This window comes from Macaca mulatta, chromosome 1, assembly GCF_049350105.2.
Source record: "Macaca mulatta isolate MMU2019108-1 chromosome 1, T2T-MMU8v2.0, whole genome shotgun sequence".
NCBI lineage: Eukaryota > Metazoa > Chordata > Mammalia > Primates > Cercopithecidae > Macaca > Macaca mulatta.
The window spans coordinates 29,606,208-29,631,788 of NC_133406.1; the positions used below are offsets into that span (position 1 = coordinate 29,606,208).

At 38.4% G+C, this 25,581-nt stretch overlaps 1 protein-coding gene across 6 annotated transcripts in view; it reads left to right on the forward strand.

The window, feature by feature from the left end:
- DNM3 (dynamin 3) overlaps positions 1 to 25,581 on the forward strand; it is a 563,268-nt gene that overhangs the window by 260,625 nt on the left and 277,062 nt on the right. For all 6 annotated transcript variants that reach the window (XM_028850447.2, XM_077999966.1, XM_015124070.3 and 3 more), the window contains one exon: positions 19,751 to 19,864. In XM_028850447.2, coding sequence (XP_028706280.1) covers positions 19,751 to 19,864 — 114 coding nt within the window. The remainder of the gene's footprint in view (positions 1 to 19,750; positions 19,865 to 25,581) is intronic.

The following is a 25,581-nucleotide window of genomic DNA, read 5'->3' on the forward strand; positions in this document are numbered from 1 at the left end:
TGACTATAAAGGTGTCACAAGATCTTTTGTTGGTGATGATGTCCATATTGCAGACCAGAAGGTTCTTTTGAAAGGATTGTCCAGAAACTGCTATATGTATTTATACTTCTATCTGTCATTCTCTGGAATATTTGATATTTTAATCATAATTATAATAACTATAATTTATTGCATGGGTGTTTTGTATCAGGCAGTGTGTTAGGTGCTTTGTTCTTCAAAATAATCTTGCAGAGCATATACTCTTATCTTCATTTCGATAGATAATAATAAAAATAGCTGATATGATTAAGTATTTCTTACATACCAGCCTTCCAGTAAACACTTGACATTCATTATTTTCCTTAATCTTCACGATGACCTTATGGTCTAGGTAGCAACAGCTTCAGTAACTGGGGTACAGAGAGGTTGGATAACTTGTCTGGGGTGACACATGTAGTATGTGGTAGAGCTAGGATTTAAACTCATGAAGTCCAGCACCAGAGCTGGGGCTCTCAATTGTTTGCTTTCACTCTAGTTTCTCCCAGGCCGTGTGACTCATATGGTGGAGCTAGGGATCAACTATAAAGTCTTGGCCCTTTCCACTCATTGGTACTCTTTTGACTCTTAAATCTGAGTGATTCTTTCATCACAGTGACTCTGGCCCTGAACCTTTTCAGTGTTTCCATTTTCCAGTATGTGCCATTCTTGAAAACATAACCAATTCCTGAATGTCAAAGGTTACTTTTTTTCCAATGATAAAAATCTGTAGTGATATCTGTCTTTTTATCCCTGAAAACAGAGGGGGGCGTTTAATAGCATAGGCCTGGAGCTTGAGATGAGTTTGGGGCCCTACTTGCCACTTGTAAGCCGAATCGTTCACATCATAAGGTTGAGTCTCTCTATGCCTCATAGCATTCAAAGATAAAAGAGGAACAGCAGTGCAAATCTCATAGAGTTGTTGAGAAGATTAGTGGGACATCCATGTAAAGTGCACACTGCTCATAGTAAATATTCATTAAGGGTTAACAGTCATTTTTATTATCACAATTAATAAAGTTGTCCTTTTGAATTCTCAGAATTGTGCCAGTAAACTTTAACTTAACCAGTAGTTCTCACGGCTCCTCTAATTTAATAACATTAGCAGTTTAAAGTAGTCCTCAGGTTATAATTAATGTCTTATTTATTTACTGAATGTGGGGTATTTACTGAAATTGTAGTTTGATGATTAAAGGTAAACAGGGTTTCCTTAGTGAAAGAGTTGTCTTAATGAGATAAGAAAGTCAAATTGGAAAGAAATAAAAAATTATATTCAGAAAATAAACTCCAAGAATGACCACTGTTATTTAAAATTTTATCTTGGTAACATTAACATTCCTTAACTTCCTGCTATGTGCGGGGCTATTCTATGGATTCCCTCGTTTAATTTTCACCATAATTCTATAAGGAGATATACTATTATTAGCTCTTTCTGCCACTCCCCCACTTTTTTACAACCGAGGAACAGATGTACTCAAAGAAACTCAGGAAGTTGGAGTTTGAGACCAGCCTGGCCAACATGGTGAAATCCCATCTCTACTAGAAATACAAAAAATTAGTTGGGCGTGATGGTGGGCGCCTGTAATCCCAGCTACTTGGGAGGCTGAGGCAGGGCGGGGGGTGGTTGCAGTGAGCTGAGATCACACCATTGCGCACCAGCCTAGGCAATAAGAGCAAAACTCTCTCTCAAAAAAACAAAACAAAACAAAACAAAAAACTCAGTAAGTCCATGCTTTCTTAACATAAATTTTAACTTTCCTGGCATCAAAAATTGGCCTTGACAAAAGTGCCCAAAGCATTTACACAAAATTTTACAGCACATCCTGCATCATGTGGCGTCAGCTGGGAGTTATCCGTTTTGTGTTGTCAATCACATTTTAATTCCCTGATAGGTCAAACTCAATCATAAATTTCTTCTGAGTGTCTTCTTAAATAATCTGATGCAAAGAAGCAAATAATACTGCCTAGAAAAGGGATTTTGACATTATTTGCTGATTTAATTTCCTATTTATTGAATTGATGCCAGACACTCTTCTGGGGGTGGGTTGGTAAATAAGACGGATTAAGTCCTCACTCTCTCATGAAGCTTATATTTTAGTGGTGGAAAAGACAGAAAATGAACAACAAAAAAACAAATGAGCAAGAAGAAATTGTATATATTTTCAGTGTAGAGAATTAAAATTGGTTGCCATGAGGAAAAGTGAAGATGGAGGGGAAGTATGGAGAGAGGCAATAGGACAGCCTCTCTGAAGAGGGATAGTATAAGGTGAGTTCTGCATGACAAGCTGTGGCTAACCATGGAAAGGTCAGAAGGTACAGTCCTGTCAGAAGGCACAGCCAGGACTAGAAAGAACTTGTGTGTTGTAGAAACAGAAAGATAGCCCAGCGTGGCTGAAACATGTGGCAAAGAGTGGAAAGAGATTAGACTGGGTGTTCTAAGACACGCTTTCTGTTTTAGTGTGGATATTGAAATGTAGGTGATCACTTCTACCTGTTTCATACTCTTCATAAACGTTCTTCCATTAGCAGAATCTCTAAGACTTTATATACTTATACACCTGCCCTACACAGCAATTTGACAAGAGTACCAAGGAAATAAGGTAGCTCAATTTATCTAATGAATGAGAGCCTTTCCTTCTCCATGCACTTATGCCTTTTGATCCCCATACTAACACTTACTCATATAATGCTATATTCTGGAGTAATGGTTACAAGTACTGTTTAGTGCTCTGTTCATTCTCATTTGTCCTCCAACAGTAGGTACTACTATCCTCATTTATGGACGGGAAGATTGAGGCTCTGAGAGGTTAAGGATCATGCTCTAGAGGGATGCAGCTGGGTCTAGAGTACCTGGAGACTTGCTACCTCCATGGAAGTATTGCTTCCAGTTGCTTATTTTACAGTATGCATAAGTTTCATGCCACATATGAGGCTATGGGTGTCTTGAAGTCAGTCCAAAATTTTATCTTTTATAACCTTCACCCCATGTAGTATCTAGTAGCTATGATAAAGTTGCTAAAAATGTTGTTGACAGGATGAAAATATTGATTAAGAAATGACAATAAAATTATCCCCGTCAAAATTATCTTCATCTTCTCAAGAGAACATACCAATGAAAGAAACAGATTGTTTGTCTTACATTTGTATCCATATGAAGCATACAGTCTTTTCATTGTCTGGGAGTCTGTCCATACCTCAGTAATAAAAAAAGTGCAGGTTGTATATTTGGTGCTGGAGATAGAAAGGTGTTAGATAATATTTCTGTCTTCCAAGGGCATGGCATCTAGTCCTGCAGAGAGCTCTCATTCCCTTTTTCCCCTCTCATACCACATCTCCTTTCCCATAGCAAATCCTGTCATCTGGGATCTGACCACTTCTCTCTCTGCCCATTACCACCACCCTGCTCAAAGCTCTATCATCTCTCACCTGGGTTATTGGCCTCCCTGCTGCTTCTCCTCTTTCTCTCGTGAGTCTCTCCACTCAGTAGCCAGAAAGCACCCTTTAAAACAGTGATATCATATTACTTCCCTGTTTAAAACCCTCTAGTGATTTCCATCCTACTGAGAATCAAATCTAAAGGTCTCCAATGACTGTTAAGGTCTATGGGATCCGTCTCCTCCTGCCTCTCTGATCCCAGTTCCTAAGGCTCCTCCCCATCTCACTCACTGGGATCAGGCAATTGGCTTCCTTGGTGTTCCTGCCTCAGGACTTTTGTACTTACTCACTGTTCCCTCTTCCCGGAATTCATTCCCCTCCTCCATCCCCCTACACCAACACAATCCACATGCTCTTTAAATTCCTTCAGGTCTCTGCTGAAATGTTATTTTATCCAAGAGGCCCTTCCTGATTAAGTGAATAACGTCATTTTCTCTCCAACATAAACTGAGAGCACGCATTATCTCACTTAGATTGCTTTGTTTTTTTCATAGTATTTATCATCCCCAGATATATATTTATATGTTTATTGTCTATTCCGGAACTCTACCCACAACTCTACCCCAACTGGAGAATGTAAGTTCTAGTGCCTAGAATAAAGAAAAAAAAGGTACTCAATTAACATGGTAAGTATTCAATAACCATCTATTCAACAGAAGGATGGATGGGTGGATCTTCTGTCTCTGGCTAATATGTAGACTCAGCTTATCTTTGGCTCTGAAAAGGTAGCACTTGCTATGTAAATAAATTGTGTTGTGATAATATTAATGAAATATCAGTTCTTTCTTGTTGGACTGTTTATATCAGAAGCTGTAAGAAGAAGCATACCTAAATGCATCTTCCCCTTTTTCAATTTGTGTCAGTATCTCATTCTTGTATTGTGCTTCCTGTGGATGGCATTCTGTCTGGGTAGATCTATCTTTTTCACACACATACGATCATTCTAAAGAGACCCCACAGGAGGTTCTCACATGTCTGCTCTTTACTTCCCTTGTTCACTGACTTCTGCACTCATCATCCCCCTATTTCCTTGCACTGCTGTAGACCTGGTTGTTTTCGGAGACAGTCCCTTATCCAGTATTCTTTTCTCACATTCCACATTTGGTACTAATCCAAAGCCAGTCCAGCATGGAGTGGACAGGTGGTGTTGGGGAGGGGGAACAGGGAAAGGCAGAGGAGATGCAAAGCTCCAGTGGAGATTCCCTGCTTTCTTCTGTAGCTGAGGACCCTGTATTCTCAAGGGTAGCCACCTCAGCTCTATGAACCAACTGTTTTTGGAAGTACATCTGGAATACTTGGAGATATTAAAATAGGGCTTCATGGTCAAATTTGGAGTTGTTAAGCAAAGTTAAAAGGTGTGTTTATCTTGTACTTCTCAGCATTTTTTTGATAGAAGATTGTGCGTTGTGTATGTGAGAGAAGACTGTATGGTATTGCAGGAATTCCATAACCTTTTTAGTCATGAAAACTTTTTTCCTGGAATGTCTGTCTTAAATAGCATTTCTTAGAACATACTTTGAGAAACCCTGCCTCAATCCCATCAGTTACTTAAAAGTCTTCACTGGGCTGGACGTGGTGGCTCACACCTGTGTTATGCCCAGACCGTTTATTCCCTGAAGAAGACCACCAGAGTCCAGAGTCAAAGCTAAGCAGCAAGGATCTTTATTACAGGTTCGAACCTGGAACTCTCCCTCGCTCGTGAAACGAGACGGGCAGGAGAGCTCCCCCACTCAGCTCCGAACAATGTTATATAGTCTAAGAAAAGTGGGCATAGAGTTATTATACAAATCAGATATATGATTGGCTAGTGTTTGAACAAGGCGATTTGGCTAACTATGATTGGTTCCTGCCATTTCTGATATTTTGGTTCAAACTTTGAGGCGGGAGAGCAGGTTTATGGCAGCAAGAGTTTATCTTACTTAAACACGTCTTGTGACCTTGCCTCAGAACTTACAAAATCTCTGGTATGTGCAAAACAAAATCTCTGGTACGTGCAGAAAACCAGGTACTCACAGAACTTATGAAATCTCTGGTATGTGCAAAGATTAGAGAGCAGAACAAGGGTGTAGCGGGTTGGGGGCGGGTACACATCTATCTTTGTGTCCTTTCACCTGTATTCCCATCACTTTGGGAGGCTGAGGTGGGCGGATCACCTGAGGTTAGGAGTTTGAGACCAGCCTAGCCAACATGGAGGAACCCTGTCTCTTCTAAAAATACAAAATTATCCAGGCGTGGTGGTGCATGCTTGTAATCCCAGCTACTTGGGAGGCTGAGGCAGGAGAGTCGCTTGAACCTGGGAGGTGGAGGTTGCGGTGAGCCAAGATCACGCCATTGCATTCCAGCCTGGGTAACAAGAGCAAAACTACATCTCATCTCAAAAAAAAAAAAAAGTCTTCACTGAGACCTAAGCCCTCTCTCTATTTTAGAATATCAGAATGTTGGCATTTTCTTTTATATGTGCATGGCTCTTATATTTAGTCTTCGTGACGGATATGGTTTGGCTGTGTCTCCATGCAAATCTCACCCTGAATTGTATCTCTCAGAATTCCCACGTGTAGTGGGAGGGACCCAGGGGGAGGTAATTGAACCACTGGGGCCAGTCTTTTCCATCCTATTCTCATGATAATGAGTAAGTCTCACGAAATCTGATGGGTTTATCAGGGGTTTCTGCTTTTGCTTCTTCCTCATTTTTTTCTTGCCACCACCATGTAAGAAGTGCCTTTCATCTCCCACTGTGATTCTGAGGCCTTCCCAACCATGTGGAACTGTAAGTCCATTTAAACTTCTTTTTCGTCCTAGTCTTAGGTATGTCTTTATCAGCAGCGTGAAAATGGACTAATAGTGAATCAGAGTCCCACAGATATCATCTTTGATCTTTCTCTGAAAGCTGAATTGTGTTTGAAGTGGAGAGAGGAGAAAGAGATTGTTTTTAGGAATGAGTTATTTTATTTTGTCCCCTAGTAATTACTAGCAGCTAAATCCTTAGAAACACTGAAAAAGGTAGTGATACATAAGGGCAAGTTAGAAGTTATGAAGTGTGTTCTCTGGCTTGCTAGGAGGAAAGACAACTGGGTCATACATAAGAGATTGTGGCACTGAACAGGGGAGTTGGTAAGTCACTCCTCAGGACCTCAAGACTAAAGTGCACGGGGTTAACCAAACTGACAGGAAAGTATGTTTGTGGTTTGCACAAGGTGAAAGCCTCAGTCACCCACAGCTATTTGCTTAATGGTGTCTATATCCTCACATCCTGCACGCCAAAATCCACAGAACAATCAAAGGTGAGGAAGGGAGGTCCTTGATTCCTTCACATTGGAAGAGATTTAAAACTGGGATTCTACATTAGATCTATGCATGCATTTTTCCCTAGAACGTCAGTATTTATGGTAGTGGGTTCTCTATGAAGGATTGGCTACTAACACTTATTTAATACCTGAGTGTGTGAGCATCTCCTTAGTAATACTATTGGTACTCTTTTTCAGAGGTGTAATAGGGTAAATAAATTTTTCTAGACTGTCTTAGGAACCCAAAACCTTAAAATTTGTCAGCCATTCTCATTATTTGACATTGATAAATTGCTCTATAGCTTTAATTTGAATGAATGACAGCACATCTTGTTGCTTCCCTATAGGGACCAAAATTTCCAGGAAGTCTTTTAAAACTGATTCTCTGATATGTTTTCTTCATTGTCCAATTCTTGTGTGTGTGTGTTTTTTTTCTTCTTCTTTTGCAATTTTGGAATAATTTTTTTTTTCTGCATCTGGAACATGCTGACAAAATATTGATTCATCATATGAAATCAGACTCACATGGGAAAATTTCACCTCTGTCATCCGCCCATTCTAATTCGGCGCTCCCCCTCTGCATCAGGCCACAGCAACAACACTTAGTGGTGTTCCCCAGCCAGTATGCATCAGCAGAGCCAGAATGGTTTTTCTCATATTTAATGCTTTCAGACCAGTTACAGCTGGCTGCTCCTGCAAATGCCCCTCTCTCATCAGAGATGGTGAAGCTCCTCTCTGAGTCCCTCCATCCTCCCCTCTGTCCAGAGACTAAAGACAAAGGCCTGGCACAGAAGGGAACCTTTGGTACCCTGCTTTAGCACTGTGACCCCAGCACCTTTGGGGATTGGTCAGACTGATGTCATACTAGTTGTTAACTTTTTTTTTTGAGACAGAATTTCACTCTTGTTGCCCAGGCTGGAGTGCAATGGCGCAATCTTGGCTCACCAAAACCTCCGCCTCCCAGGTTCCAGTGATTCTCCTGCCTCAGCCTCCTGAGTAGCTGGGGTTAGAGGCATGCACCACCACACCCAGCTAATTTTGTATTTTTAGTAGAGATGGATTTCTCCATACTGGTCAGGCTGGTCTCGAACTCCTGACCTCAGGTGGTCTGCCTGCCTCGGCCTCCCAAAGTGCTAGGATGACAGGCGTGAGTCACCACACCTGGCCAGTTGTTTAATATTTTTAATATTCTCTCTTCAGTAACCTTAAAACCAGTGAAAAAAATTTTACGTTTGACCTTACAGTGGCATTTGACCTTTCAATCCTTTCACCTTATTGAGACATTCTCTTTCATTCATTTCTGTAGTATTCTCTGTTCTCTCTTCTAGTCCTGCCTCAGTTTCCTTCATGGGTCCATCCTCTCCTCCCAGACATTGCACGTTGGCTTCCATCAGGGCTCAGTCCTGGGCCCTCTTCTTTTCTCACTCAAATGCTCATTTTAAGTCACTTTTTTCACACCCACAGTTTTATTTACATCGGCAAACAACAATTCACAAATTTGCATATCTGATCTAGACATCTTTACAGTCAATGGTCTATTTCACATGTTCACATTTTGACATGTCCAGACTGAACTTACGACTCCTCCACTCCCTAAACATAGTCTGCCTACTCTTTCTCCACGAATGTGCCTCCACAGTCTGTTTAGTTTCTTAAACGTAGACCTCGGGAGTCATCTTCCACGCCCCATTCTCTCTCATCTTCCATATCCAATTTATCATTGTCATACTAACTTCTCTTTCTAAATATTCTTCAAATTTGTTCACATCTCCATATGTTCATTTCTAAAACTTTGGTCAAAGTTGTCATCATTTATAATGTAGGATTCTGCAATAGTCAACTATCGATCACCCTGTATCCTTTTTCCTCTCTCGAATCTCTTCACCAAGCCAGAGCTAGAAAATAACTTTTCATGGACAAGTATGTATTAGTCTGTTCTCACACTGCTAATAAAGACATACTCGAGACTGGGTAAATTACAAAGAAAAAGAGGTTTAATGGAGTCACAGTTCCACGTGGCTGGGGAGGCCTTCACAATCATGACAGAAGGCGAATGAGGTGCAAAGTCACATGGTGGCAGGCAAGAGAGAGCATGTGTAGGGGACCTCCCCTTTATAAAACCATCAGATATCATGAAACGTATTCACTATCAGGAGAACAGCATGGGAAAGACCCATCCCTCGTGATTCAATTATCTCCCACTGAGTCCCTCCCACGACATGAGGGTATTATAGGAGCTACAATTCAAGATGAAATTTGCGTGGGGACACAGCCAAACCGTATCAAAATCTCATATTGCTACCCTACTTTAAATACTTGAAAGGCTTCCCATTTCTCTCAGGATAAGGACCAAATTTCTTCACATAAATTACATGACTAAGTGTTGTTTGCCTCTCCTCTGGGCGCGCCTGGTAGGAGGCTCCCTCTTGCTTTAGAAAGAGTGGCCACACTGAGTTTGCCTCTCCCTCTCCCACTCCTGCCCCACACTCTTCATTTCAGCTCAAGTGCTGAACACTTCAAGTTCGCCTTTTCTTATACCCGCTGCAGGTCAGAGTACGCGTCACATAAGGAACCACTTCTTAGCAGCACCAACCAGAGTTATAGTTTTACATTTATCTGTGTGAGACTTTGTTTAGTGCCTACTCTCTCGTTAGTCTATAAGCTCCATGAAGGTTGAGGACTGTGCCTTTGTGTGTATGTGTGTTACTGTTTCCTTGGTTTATTCTTGTATTTCCGGTATGCTTTCTGACACATCTAAGGTGCTCACTAACTTTCTATTAAATAATTAATAAATATTTACTAAGGTGTTTTGTCTTCTTCTGTTCAATAAGCACTCTGGATTATTTTTAGTAAACATCCACATTTTATTCAGGCCTTGATAATTGTGAGGTATTTTTTCCTATGTGTGTGTATTTTTGTCCTTGAATGTGAGAAATAGATGACAGGCTTAGTTCTCATTCTGTTTTGTATCATTTGGAATCCCTTCCACATGGAGGGCCCATTAACTTCAAAGGAAGCTCTGCACATGGAAAAGATACACAGGAAAAAAGTGGAAAAAACGAGAGCCCTGATTTTCATCATGGTTAATAGCCTGGATCTTATAGTGGTTTAGGTGAGTAAACTCTGAGAATAAACAGCTCACTCTTAGTGAACTCTTAGAAATAACTGTACATGTGGCCAAAATAATGCATATGCAGGCATTTGAGCAAATTCTGGGAAACAATAAGAAGAGAAACAAATCTTTAGAAATAATTTTAAGAATCAAGATAGTACGGAAGCCCAGTAAGCCACAAGGCATAAAAAACGCCCTCATTATGTGAGCATAGGCTAATGTTTTGGAAGCCAAACTCACTGAGAAGAGGTTTCTGGTGCTTTTGCAGGGCAGAATGAGTGGATGATGAGGAAGGCACCATAGACATAGTCATTGTAGATTTGGGAAGTCCAGAAAAAAGTGAGAAAGGGGCTCCTTCAGTTGTGTGATGAAGTTCTTTTGCAAAACAGTAACTTGGAGTTCTGTTTGATTTACAAAATCTTTGTTAGATGGTTATAATTTAAACTTATGCCTGTGTTATTAGGTAGAGGTTGGGATTTACAGAGGAACCAGGGAACCAGAAAGTTATTAATTTTTTTGGCAGCTACATTTTAATAAGCTTAGGTTTGATATGAATATTAAATATTGGTTCCTTATTTTCAGTCAGCTTTTATTGAACACTATTAATGTTTTCAGTCAATCCAGTCAGTTCCTTCTTTAAAATAGTCAAGCTTCTTTCATCACAGTGATTTCCCATATACTACTTCAGAATGCTTTCTTTTTATGTTGTGCTCTTAGGTTATTTCACCACTAGGTTGCTTATAATCTGTTTCAGTTTTTTCCAACATGCTGTGTTCATTATACATTAAAGGGAATCTCAAGAAATTGCCTCTTTTAAACAAGCAATAATGTGATGCCAACTTACTTATTTAATAACCTGAGTATTATAGGAAAATAGGAAAAATACAGGGAAATGAAAGGAGGAAATAAATAGAACTTTATATTTTACCATCAAGTTTCAATCATAGCTATCATTTTGGTATATATTACAATTTTTTTTCTGTCCTTACAATAACAAACATAACTGAGATAATAGCATATATATAATACGAATAGGTACTAATCCAAATCTTTTATGTATATTAGCTCATATGATCCTCGTAACAACTCTACATTAAGGTATTACTATTATTATTCCATGTTACATATGAAGAAATTGAAGCAAAGGGAGGTTGTTCCCTTTAAGTGACCCAGTGTCACCCAGGCAGCAACTACTGAAACCAGGAGCCAGTCCCAGTTAGTCTGACTCTAGGGTTCTGCCCACTATTAGCACACGCTGGCAAAAATATTTTTCTCACATCATGTACTAGGTATTTTTGTTTAGCTTAATTTAACATCAGAGGATTATGCCACAACCTGTTAATCAGTTTCCTGTTAGGAAAATGAGTTGCTTCTAATTGCTTGCCATTAGATGCCATACTGTAGCCAACATCCTTGCATGTGTGTGGGTTAAGGGTGGGGGCTCTGAAATCAGTTCACCAGAGAGGTTTTATTTTATTCAAGTGTTGAATCCTCTAAGCATGCTCTGCAAATTGGAGTAAAATGGCAAACAGTATGGAAACTCCTACAAGGAAGGCCTGTTAATGACAAACATGGATTTGTCGGTTAAACGGAAGTGCAATCTTATTTTCCTCGCCTATCAGGAAGGAAAATGTTCCCTCCCTCATAGGATTATTATGTGGATTAAAAGAAATAATGTATGTGAAGCTCTTAGCATAGTGCTTGGCACTGAGTAATATTTAGTAAATGTTAGCCATTGTTACTATTCCTGAATTTCTAAAAATGGAGTCAAATTATATCTTTGCCTATTTTAGATACTTAGGAAACTCTCATTTCCTAGAAGGTTAAAACCATGAAGTAACATCCAAATGTAAAAAAGTCACTTAGCCAATTCATTCGTATTAGGAACAAATTGATTTTGTAGAGTCTTGAAAACAAAGAAAAATAATTTTCATCAAATATTTGATTATTTTGTGTCTCAATTTCACTATTCTTTAAATTCCTTTATATATACTTCATCTTATCTTCTTGTTTTCACAACTTCTTTATCCCTGTCATAGCATTAGTTCATCAGATGTGAAAATCTATTTTCTACCATATAGCTGGCCACTTAAAAGTCATACCTGGGAGTATTTGTGGTGGTCCTCACTTGTGTTTCTGGTGCCAGGGCACCTGGCACAGTGCCTGATCCATCATAGGCATTTAGGAAATACTGGATGACTGACTATTAAGTGTCTTAGGTGAGAGTGACTTTTGAACACTTTCCTGAATTGAACTTGTCCCTGAAAACTGCAGGCATGACCCTCTTCCTTCTACTGTTAGAGCACACACCCTCTGTGGGCAGGAGAGTTCCCTTGATGAATGGGGGCAGGAATGGGGGAAAGACAGGCCTGGGACTACACTTCCCTGTTTATCCATCCAGATCAATGTGAGAAGTCACTTTACTCCTCCTTGGGGGGACTGAGTGAGGAAACAACAGGAGTGCCTCTCCATTCCTCAACCCTCAGCAGTATTACTTCATCTTCTCCCACCTTTTATTCCATTGGGTTTAATCCTTATTCTGGTGACCAACCAGGACTGTGGCTATCCCTCTTTGAGGTAAGAAGTCAACACTCTATCAGTTCTGCTTCTACCTTCTTGATACCACTCCCCCAAAGCTAATCGTGGCTCCTATGGGCATCCTCTTAGCACCACTAATGGACAGAAGGTTCCGAAAGGGGTCAAAGCAGTGCATTTGTAGAATCCACTTCAAGGCCAGCCTATGCACAAGGGTATGTGTTTGCTTCTTATTTCTTGTTTCAAATTATGTTCAGACATGCTGTTTCTATAGCTTATCAGAAAATTCTGCAATGATCAAATGAAATCATTAATACACATTAGTAATAAAATATCAACAAAATAAACATGGGAATTTTGTGAACCCCCTCCTCAATGTGAATATGAATCTTCTCCTACTGTCAAGTTCCTAGATACAAAAGTTCAAGGATTACATTCCCAAAGGCGTTTTTAAGAAGTTAGCTTTGCCACCGTACATTTACCATCAAGGGAGAAAGCCATCAATATGCATACTCTTGGAGAAGGACACTTGAAACATGGCTGTCTATTGCAAAATTCAGGAATTTGCAGGGTCCACAACTCCAGTTACCCACCAGGATATTTTTCAGTTACCTTCCTTCTCCATGCAGCATATTCAAAACCCCCTAATTTTTACTTTCCTTTTTCCTTTGCATTTCTCCTCCTGCCTCCTGTTGCAAAATTTATAGGTCTAAGAAGCCTAGGCTTCCTGAGGAGACATTCTCCCCTCTATCTCATGAATCCAGAGCCAGCTTCAGAATGTGTGCTTAGGAGAAGAGTGAGTGGGGTGAGGGAGACCCTTAGTCTGTAAATAAGCCACACCAATTGAGGTTAACTCTCCACAGTTCCCTTCTTGCCCTGGCCCAGAGCACAGAATGGCACTGACAGCAGCTGATGTAACCCTTCCTTCCTAGGCCTGGCTCTAACGGTTAACACCATAACCTATAGAGTGCATTGTGGTACATACAGACCTCAGCTACCTTATAGTATAAAATTAGGAAATTTAGTTCACCTCCTGAGGCCTGCCAGGCCTGTAAATGGGAAGACTCTTTTCCCTGTAGTTAAATCTCTGTCTTAGGCATGCCTTAGAAATGAGTCTGCTAGCCGAATTCAAGGACAGGTAACCTGTATCCTGAGTATGCCTGTGCTTGCAAAGGTAGATCTTTCCTAACCAACTGGGTAACTGGACTGTCCATTGCCTTCGGGGAGCACATGCAGCTCCCCAGCATTTGGCCAGGTAGGCTCTGAGGTATGTGAACTACCTTTATAAAAGCAGCTGCTCATCTACTGAGAAAGTCTAGATATAAGTTTTGTAATCTACCAAGATCAAACTATCAAATGGTGCATGGATTACAACCTTTATCTAGGCTGCTGCAGTTAAAAAAAAAAAAAAAGACAGCTGCATAGCTGAAAAAAACTTGCATGGTCGACCATAAGCAAGGTCAAGGTCAAACCCCCTGCTCAGAGGGTTCAAGACCTTGGCCACACTAGAACTCTTCCACATGTACTTTTGTCTTCTCATGATTTTATTCCTTGTCTCTGTATTAATTTTATGATCCAGTATGTCAGCCAGATGTTGGGGTCTGAACCTACCCGTAACATACAGGTTTTGCCGACCTTGACAAAACTTGTTTTCTCATAGCATGGAGGAAACTAACAGAACACATATTCTCTTAGGGTAGGCTCATCACCAAGAGAAGAGGCTGGGCTGTTCCACTCTTGCTATTGCTGGTCTTGCAGTTGCTTTCAAAGTTTTCCTATTTGGCAAAAGAAGCTTGGGTGATATTTATGGGCAATAAATTTTAAAAAACAGTTTGTCTCCAGCTGAACAAATGAGAACATGCCCTTTTAGCTCTCAAGGTCCTTTCTGGTCATGTAATTATGGGTTTGCTTGTTCTTGTTTACTCGAATACTCAAAACAGAATTTGATATTCAAATACTAAGAAGATGTAAGTGGCTATTGTAATGAAGATCGATAGATTTATTTTGGCAGTTTTAAATTTGAATATAAAATTAACATTTTATATTGTATCTTTCTTTGTGAAGGGCCTCTACCACTAATCCTATTTGTCTTGGCATTCTTTTCAAATGTTATTTAGTCTTTAACTTCTGTCCCCACATACTTTCCTTTTTTTTTTCTTTTTATTAATTTCCCCTTAGTGGTCTTACTCCTTGTGGTCTGACCATTTTTCTTGAATGTTTGCCTTTTCTTATCTCATTCCATTGTTTTACTTTGAGTTCGTGGCTTCTCTCCCTCAATTCCTTAGTGAAAAAGTAGGAATTGTTATATCTAAAATCCTATTTTGAGCGATTGTTATCAGAAAAACAAGTCCATTTGTGGCAGATGTGCTTCCTTTATTATAAAAGGAAGGGCTGGGATTGGATTAGTGCTTCTTAACCTTTTTATGATGGCAGCTTAATTCCTGACAGCATCCAGTGCTAAACTCACTTCCATTGGTACCTGGTAAGGGATGTAGGTCATGTTTCTTCACAACATGGCAGCTGTAATCTTCTTTTTCTCTTCAAATTAGAAAGCACATTGCATTGCAAGTGATATTATGTCACAGGAATAATCTTAAATATATTCTAATTATTCTTATGTCAATTCTTTGAAAATTTTAACTGTTATTAGTAACATAATTGTCCTGTAGCTCAGTTGACTAAACCCACTGGACTAGATGATGTTTAATAAATATCCTTTTCAGGTACAACATTAAATGCTTCTAGAAATAGTGGTGCATCTTTGAGGAATGAATCTAATAGTGCCAGTAAGATCAGGCAATTTATTTAGCATCACGTCAGCTTAAACTCTGAAAACTCCATCTTGTCTTCATTTACACGGTATCTGCTTTTTTTTTTTCTAACTTCATTGGACTCTTATTCCTTTTATCTTCTCATTTTCTACCTCTCCACTGGCAGCTCCTGACCGTATTTCTCTGCTTGACCTAGATTGAATGGATGATCACCTGAATTACTTTCTCACCTAAAACTTTCAACATCGTTACACTTCTATACTTAGGTCACTTGGATTCAGAAACTCAGAACCCTGGATCAATAACCATTTATCATCTTATCTTCTACATCAGGTGTGCAAAGTGCTGCTGGAAAAGAGAACACAACTACACTGATCGTGTCCCTGCAAGTTTGTTCTTCATTCTCAGCTTTCAGCCATTTAAGAAAATGAATTCTAGTTGTACCCACTCTGACTCAACTACTGGTTGCCCCAATGTCGCTACCTTCAAGCCTTCCTTCCAACTTTGTACTCTCACTCTCCCAGATAATTTTGTCTGCTTTGTCGACAGAAATGGAAAGATCAAATATAACCTTCCTAAGCCTCCTATTCTGCTCCTCGCGAAGGACTTACGTCCACCCTTACTCTCTGAACCTCCCCTGGCCTCACAAGATGAGGCAACTTTATTCCTGTTCAAGGCTAGACCCTTCTCTTTGCTGTTCATCTTATCCACTCCTATCTTTGTCCTTGTATCCTCTTTATTGTATCACCAACCTCGTACTCTCTACTAATTATTATTATTATTATTATTATTATTATTATTATTTTTGAGACAGAGTCTCGCTCTGTTGCCCAGGTTGGAGCGCAGTGTTGTGATCTCGGCTCACTGCAACCTCTGCCTCCTATGTTTGAGTGATTCTCCTGCCTCAGCCTTCCGAGTAGCTTGGGACTACAGGTACCCACCACCACGCTGGGCTAATTTTTTGTAGAGAGAGGGTTTCACCATGTTATCCAGGATGGTCTCGATCTCCTGACCTTGTGATGTGCCCACCTCAGCCTCCCAAAGGGCTGGGATTACAGGTGTGAGCACTGTGCTCAGCCCTCTCTACTAATTATTAATCAAAAAACATGCTCAATTGTTGCCCATACTAAAGAAAGAAAGAAAGGAGAGAGAGAAAGAAAGAAACTTAAAACCAAACAGCTATCACCACCGTCACCTTCTTTGGCCCTGTGACCTATTCTGGTTTTAACTGTCTTCCACCTTCCTCTGAGAAGAGCTCTCCCCAGTCACTGTCTCCAGATTTTGTTTCCCATTCACTTTTCAACCCAATGAACTCTGACTCCTTGTCCACCACCATACTGGCATAGCTAAAGACACTGTGATGTCTGCATTGTACTGTCATATCCCTTTCTGTGCTGAATTTGACACTTCCAACCTCACACTCCTTGAAATTCACCTTGCCTTTGGCTTCCATGACCTTATTGCTTTTGTTTCTCTGACATTCCTTTTCAGACGCTTGTGACTACCTCTGAAATGTTGGTATCCCAGGATTCCAGGAATCCCCCAGGATTCCATCTTGAACCACTGCTATTTTGCTTGGAGTTTTACTGCTACCAGTGTATGTGCTGAGGACTTGCAAGTCTATACCTCCAGTCCTAACCTTTTCCTTTTGCTTCAGAGGTCAGATCACACTCTATGTGTGTTTCCTACAGCTATCTCAAAGTAAGCATGGCCTTTGCTGAATTCATCAACTCCCTCACTTTCCCAAACTGGGTCTTCTTCCTCTATTCCTTCTGAACTTTAGAATGGTTGGTTTTAAAAGTTAGTAGCTGTGATAGTTTCAGAATCATTCTAAAACAGCATACAGTTCAATAAAAATATAATGGAAGCTACATATGTAATTAAAAAATTTCTGGTAGCCACATTAAAAAACAAAAGGAAACAGATGAAATTAATTTTTACAATGAATTTTATTTAGCCCAATATATGTTAAATACATTTTGACATGTAATAATTGTTTTAAATTAATGATATATTTTACATTATTTCTTCTATTAAGTTTTCAAAATTCAGTGTTTATTTGAACACTTATGGCACATCTTAATGGCAACTAGTCAATAGGGCTCAACCACCATATGTGGTTAGTGGCTAGTGGCTGCACTGTTACCTAGTTCTGTTCTTTCCCCTCACTAATCCCACTCTCATTCACTCATAAATCCTGTTGATTTTACTTCCTAGATATTTCTTCAGTAGGTTCATTTCCTTTTAACTTTATACATCATGACTTTAATTCATATCCTGGCCATATTTCACTTGAGTTACTGCAATGGCTTTTATAACCTAGTTTCTCTGTTCCAGGGAGCATGCAAGATCCATTGAAATGCACGGTGCTATAATAAGATATCTACTGATATATATTTTTAACTAGAAAATAAGAAAACAGCTCCGATTCATATTTAATATTTATTTATTATACATACTGATGCCAGTACCCTTGCTCTGCATCTCTGATAAAATGAAGTAACTAGTATATTTTCATTGAGTGGTATGATTAGCATGCTACTTATAAGCCCTGGTAGGGTGGGTAATGATCTTAGTGTGAAATAATTTAACCAGCTCCTTCTTACTGAAAACTATTAAATAGATGTGACCATTTACTCTAAGGAAAATAAAGTTTTGATTGTATGTGTGCATGCATGGGCTTCAAGCTTCATTGTGAATAAGAATCACCTTGGCAACATATTAAAATATAGATTCTTGGGTTTCATATATATGCATTCTGATTCACTTGGAATGGTAGGTGGCCTAGGAATCTATATTTTTATAAAGCATTTGAATGATTGTAATATAACTGGTAGAAACCATACTGTATTAGTCTGTTTTCATGCTGGTGATGAAGACATACCCAAGACTGGGAAGAAGAAGAGGTTTAATGGACTTACAGTTCCACGTGGCTGGGGAGGCCTTACAATCATGGTGGAAGGGAAAGAGGGGCAAGTCACATCTTACATGCATGGCAGCAGACAAAAAGAGAGCTTGTGCAGGGAAACTCCCACTTTTAAAAACATCAGATCTTGTGAGACTCATTTACTATCACGAGAACAGTGCAGGAAAGAGTCGCCCCCATAATTCAGTAACCTCCCACCAGTTTCCTCCCATGACACATGGGAATTGTGGGAGTTAAAAGTCAAGATGAGATTTGGGTGGGGACATAGCTAAACTGTATCACATACTTTGAGTATTAGTCTGTTCTTTGTTTAGTAGAGAGTTAAAAAGCCATAGAGAAAAGTGCATTAGCCCCGACCAGAGAGGGATGTTATATGGGGGTTATAAAAGCAACAGCACACTGAAATGGAAATTGGGCACAAAGGCAATGCTGAAACCGGGAATCAAGGGTGACAGGGGCTAGAAATGTGGAGAGAGGCTTGGAAGACAATGTTGAGAACCTTGGTCTATTCCATAATTTTCTCTGGGATTGGCCTACCTTCTTCAACTAGAAAAGTTAATAGCAATATAAAAATGAAATCTGATTATTAGGGTATTTTCATCTTCCTTTAGTAACTGACATTCATTAGTTTTTCAATGAGTAATTTTTAAATATTTCAGGATGTCAACATGTTGGCATCCTGAAATTTAAGTGTAGGACAGTTTTTGTGTAGGACACAGAAATTTAAGTGTAGGACAGTTTTTGACTTTAGAACAATATCATCCAATTGCATTTAGCATTTCATTTCTAGTTCTATGACAACAAAATTATCTTGTATAGAGGACATGGTAAGTGATGCATCTGGATAACAGAATTTAACTTCACAATAATTCTGAGGGGAATAAAACCTCACATTTTTCCTTAAATCATATAAATACTTATCTATAAATAATTTCTGTTAAATCTATAATCCAAGTTGTTAATGTTTTAGAACTTAAAACATGTTTAAAAAATTTTATGAAAATGCTACATGTTTTATAATATGGTAGAGAACAACCAGAAGATTTAAACTTCATAGATTTGAAATTTTACAATATGCTGTTCAAATTGTAAATTAAGACTATTAAAAACGCCAGACTTTTCATCTTAGTTTATTATTTCATCTTTCTCCCTCAATCAATCTTATTTAGGGCCAACAAGGGGCTAATTGATTGAATTGAGTTTCTTCTTTTCATCATTTGCTGCCAGGTCTCTGGTGGAAATCCTAATGAGCTGCAAACCAGGCAAACAAATGGGCCAGTAGGCGGGAAGTGGGGAAGGGACAGTGGATATGGAGAGTCTATTGTTCATCCAATCAACCAAATATGTTTTAATTGTAGCAACAATGCCATAAGCAGGCCTGACACAGTCTATTAGTTTGCCTCACTTCATTCTTGTTTCAGTCACTCCACTTCCACCATCAATGAGTCTGAGATTTTTATTTCATTCATTGACAGGAGAGACTTCCCTTCACTCATCTGCACTTTCGGAAGATAAATTCTCTTGAATAACTCAATAGAAGTTGAGTTTGGAGGGAAAATACTATTTTTATTGCAATTAATATCTTGTTTTTAATTTCTCTTATTCCAAGGCATCTAATCTCCATTGGCTTTTGTTAAACTAAACACCTCTGCTGATTTCTGCTTTTTTGTAGGTGATTCGCAAGGGGTGGCTCACCATCAGCAACATTGGCATCATGAAAGGGGGCTCGAAGGGATACTGGTTCGTCCTTACTGCAGAAAGCTTGTCCTGGTATAAAGATGATGAGGTAAGTCACAGAGAGTAACAAAGTTTTCTTGTTAAAGTGTTTCTCATTTTAAATTAATTGATATTATTGTACTATGCAATTTTGAGACAGCAGTGGTTCTCTTTCCGTGAGATTAAGCTTGGAATGTTTGTTTTCAAAAGCACTATTGTTTTCTTATAGATTTAAACTTTTACCATATTCGACCAAATTTCTTTTTCTTTTTTGTTTATTTCTTTGCTGTAACCATATGTTTGCTTACCTGAAGAAATGGAGGTAGGTGTCAAAGTTGAAAACCTCCTTCTTTATAATCATGTCAATGTACTGGTACAGTGAAAACTTTCATTAAAGAAAGTGTTGAAAGACCCAAGGTAATAGAACATTTTAAGAGTGAAATTAATAATATTGATGCAGAGTTAATAAAGCGTTTTGGAATTGTTCCTGTGGCATCTGTCTCAAATGAAAGGCTTTTGAGAATGTCCACATCACTAGTCTTCAAGTGAGTCTCAGATCATTGTTTATACAAATTTTTTTCTTTGAGAATTTGATATCTATGTAAAAGCATGAATTATGGTAATTATAGTGTTCTGGTTCATGTTAGATGTTAATAATTTTGGTCCTGTGACTTACTGCTCATTTAAATTTGATAGCTATAAAAGTGCAAACAAAAAACTCATATTAGTCTTACAGAGCCATTTAAGTGCTAGAAATTGATACCATTAAATGTGAGGGAGCACAGATAGAAATTAAACTATGTCTTGAAAGTTTTAATAGCCCTGGTCTGACCTGATAATTTTTTGGTACTTATAATGCGGCATGCAAACGTTCGATAAGGATACTCATGATAGCAAAACAATGTACAGGTGAGATTCTCAATTACATGTGGCCACGAAGGGCATGTATTTCAAAGTTAAAGGTTTTTCCTATCTTGGCCTGACATCTTTTGAAAGCATTACAGGGTGCCTTTGTCATTCCTTGGAGGAAAAGTTTCATGTCTTATATAGTACATTTCATTTCTCAAGAGCTCTGTGTGTAATAGTGTGTTGAAAAATATTGGATGATTGGTTGATTGCCCCTAAACTTTCTGCAGTAAGGGAAATGAAATCCTGTAGAAATGTCCAAACAAAATACTATTTAAGAGCTTGTATTTAAATTTTTATGTCATTGACCAAAGTCAAAAGTAGATTTGGTCATTGTGATAGTATGAGGGTTAGCAATGGTTTCTTTCCTGTGCTGGCTGCTTAACTATCTCTGTCATTCTGTGGGAAGCTCTAGTTTTAACATAGCTTGAGGAGCTCAGAGATACTCCCCTAGATGTAAAAATCACTAAATAGATGATCTTCTTTGTTGTTCAGTTGTAATAAGGTACCTTCTATTAGATATATTTTCACTCCAAGGATTTAGATGATAATTTATGTGCATTTAAATACATGTAAACCTTGGGACCTTTCTCAGTTATACAAGGCCACAGAAAATATTTTACTAAGGAATCATAATAATGATGGCTAGTGTTTTATATGTATTAATTAACTCATTTAACCATATTCAGCCTTAACTACTACTATTCCTATTGTTGATGAGAAAACTACAAATAAAACAAAACTTTTTTTTAAAAAAAAGTCTTTTTTACAGGACTATTTTCCTTATTGCAGAACATTTAGTCTTGGTGAGGATAACAAACTTACCAAAATCACACAGCTAGTTGGTGGCAAAGCAGAAATTTGAACCCAGGCTGTTGAGCTCCAGAGCCTATGCTTTCAACCACAAATAAAGGCAAGAATCCCAGAGATGCCTGGAGTTGTCCAAGCCAACCTCATCCCACAGAGGACTTATGAAGATGAATTCCAGGCATCTCATCGTTGACATGTTCCTGGGTGTTAGCAGCAGAGACACTGAAGACTCTGGAGTAGCTACTGCTGTTGGAGTGTGGCGTTAGTCTGGCTGTGTGAGTCCTGAAAATAAGTCCATTGGAAGGTATAGGATGCTCCCTGTAGGGAAGGAAGAAGCTTTGAAGTGAAGTGAGCTCATGGTTATTGGCTCATCTCCTCTCCTCCAGATTCAGGATAATTCTTTACAAAATCACTGCCCTTGTAGCTTCCTCATGAGTACTTGATTACAACAGATGGAAAATAAATATGCACACTTATAATATTAACCAAGTGCCATGAACAGTCCCACTCTGTGTGCTGTGTATAACCAGGGTATAGTGTGGAAGGTCGTTGGGGTCAGGGGAGAGTGGAAATGATCCTTGAAATGGAATTATTTAGATGAAAAAACTCTAGGAAAGTGTAGTTTTATCCATTTAGATCATTTTAAGAAAGAGGAAATGACATAGTTACTGCTCTATGGAGCTAACAAGCAAGTAGAATAGTAATACAATATCAGATAGTAAATGCTCCTAAGAAAATAAAATGGGGCATTGAGTTAGAAAGTGATAGGGGAGGGGTCTTTAGGTTTGGGTGATTGGAAGGAAGTACCACTTGAGCAGAGACTGAGGTGATGCACTGTGCAGAAGATTTTGCTGAAGAATATTCCAGGTAGAGGGAACAGTAAGTATAAAAACCCTGGAGATGGGATCCAGCAGGAAGTCTGTGACTGTAACATAGGAACAGTGGGGGAGAAAGGCAGGAGATAAAATCAGAGGCACCAGTGGATGGGGACCTTATCAGTCCCTACCCAATGATTTGGATTTTATTACAAGGATAATTGAAAATGACTGGAGTGTTCCAACAGGTTGTGACATGATTGGATTGATGGTTTAGAAGGATTACCCTGGCTGCTCGATTGTGCATAATAAGTGGGATGGGGTGGATGTGTGGAGGGAGTGGGGATGGCTAGCATGGAAGAAGGGAGACCAGGTTGGAAACTCTGACCATGGTCCAGGCAAGTAGCTGGTGGTGAGGGTGCAGAACACTTAAGTTCAAGGTAGCAAATTTATGGGCTACACACAGCTATGATTGAGTCACTAGCTTCTGTTTCTTTTTCCTCAAGAAACAAGATAGGAAGTTCTCATCATTAAGATCATCACTGAGACTGAAAGCTGGCCTTCATGATTTAAGCAAGTATAATGACTAGGGGGAATGCTACTTGCAACCACAATTCAAACTCAGTGATGATCTTAATGAGGAGGATCATCACCATAATGACTAACAGTTATTGAGTATTTATAGTTCACTGAGCACATTATTTACATTCTGCATTTTAGAGATGAAGAATTGAGGCTCAACGAGAATGAGTAACTTAGCTATGTGCTAAGTGTCAGTGCTATGTTCTTAATCATCTGAACATTTCCCAACAATTACTTTCTGAACACTTGTTATGTACCAGGCAGTGTCCTAATCACTAAGGATAAAATGATTAGCAAGGAATTTATGGTACCTATTCTTATGAAGACTCTTTCCCAGTAAAGCAAACATACAAATGAATAGGAAAACCTATCAGATACTGATTACAGGCTAGGAAGAAAATAAAGCCAGTGATGAGTTGACATAGAGTGTCTGGGATAGAGGACACAGGTAGGGGGTACTTTACACTGGGTGGTCAGAGAGGGTTTGTGTTAACGTTCTGAGGCAGGATTGAGCCTGATGAATTTAAGGAGTGTAATTAAGTCCAGTGTGACTGGAACAAAAAGAGAAGGGTACTCTAAAGATGAGGATTTTGATGTTAAGAATTATGAGAAGTCTTTGAAGTTTTTAAGCTGGAGAGTCACATGATAAGATTTGAATTATTTACTGATTCCTTTGGTTGTCTTGTGGAGAATGGATTGGAAGAGGGCAAAACTGGACTGGGGAGTTACTAGAAAGCTATCGCTTTCTACATCTATTGTGGTCTGCATAGATAATGGTAGCTTGGGCTGGGGTGAGTTGTTGGAATTTGATAAAAATGAATGGATTTAAGAGACGTTTTTGGAAGGTGAAAATTGACATGAACAACTCATCACACATGCTAAGAGTTGCAGCAAACTGTAAGCCTCTTGAGACCAGGAGCCATTGTTTGTTCCCTGTTCTACACCAGGGAACACAGCACTGATAGGAGGCACTAACTAAATATTGATTGAATAAAGGTGTCACTGAGCAAATGAATGAATAAATGCAGCATAATAATTAATCACATCCTGGCATATCAAGTGTCAAAATTAAATTATTGAATTACAAAATAAAATTACCATTAAAGGTAGATTGTCTTAAATTGTCTTAAATTTTGTTAATTTTCATCATTGAAGGTTAGTGGTTTTTTGTTTTTGTTTTGGTTTTTTTTTGTTGTTGTTTGTTTGTTTTTTATCCTCTGATTATATAAATGTGACTTCCTGGATTGAAAATCATTTAAACAGAAAATTAATTTCCCAATGTTGTTTTCATACATTGCCCATATATGTTGTACAGTTTTGGAGAGGGATTTAGTAAAAAGCAAGATGTGAGAATAAAACAGAAACTATCACATCAAAAGTTTTTTGAAATGGATTTTTAATCTAGATAATTTTACATTAATACTTTAAAATCAGACTTGAAAAAAATGATGGCTTTTCTTTAACTTATGTCTAAAATGTGAATTTTAGGAGACTGGGAGACTCTGAGTCAAGTAGAAAAGAGCTTATTTTTTCTTAAAACCAATGAGAAATTTGTTTTAAAAGTACATAAATGTGTAAATTTTAAGAGATAATTCAAATCTCTGAAGAAAGGGGACTCTTAATTTATGTATAATAAAAGCACTTTGTCAATATTTATTCTATTTCTATAGCACAGTGTGTAAAGATTTATATCATAATGAGCTACTCCTAGGCAAGCAGAATGCAACATAGGCGTTTCCAGTGGAAATCTACTAACCTTATACTAGTGAGGAAAACCCAACATCTGCATTGAAATAAGGACATTCTTTGGACTCTTAAGAAATTACAGGCCTCATTTTTGTGGGTTGAAGTGTTTGGATAACTTGATAAGGAGATTATATAATTCCCTTATAGGGATATTTACTTAGCATTGTTTTTATTTTGTAACAATAACAAATGACAAATGTAATTTCAGAAATAGGAAACAAAATGACAGTTATATCCCTGGATGACCAAAGTTGTGAGATGAAGAAGTTATAGAAATATTCAGCTCTCTTTCTAGCTTCACTTATACTCTTAAGATTGTACATGTTTCCTACCAGATCTGCACACTCCCTGTGGTGGAGAAGGTCAGCGTCGACCCTGTGAACACTATTCACACTCCTTCGTTAAGTTGTTTAGTTAGCCAAAACTTAGATATTTTCACAAAAGTCCCAGTAAATATTGAACTTTAATCTACTTATATTACTTAAAATTCTGCATGATCATAGTTGTGTATTTTTTTACATACATAAACTATCTGATGTTATTCTTTTTAATATAGAATTATTCATACAAATATTTCCATGTTCTAGCATTATCTAAAGATTTATAACTTTGAAAAAAGAGTACTTATTCAATAAACCATAATGGCAAATCCTATTCCAAATTTGTTAAAAATGAATTTAGATTCAAACGCACTCCCCTATATGCATTATTTGTCCTACTCAAAAGTTTATCCTGGAAGAGCAATATTATCCTTTATATTACCCTTTCCCAGAAGAGAAAATTTTTAAATGTGCCTCATTTAATGACTTTAAAATACATACAAAACATTCTTTAAGCATTTTTTGAAAATTGAGTAAAAAATATTTAACAAAAAAGGTGTTAACTTTATGTTTTAAGGAAAAATGTTGAAAATGTTATCCTGGGGAGT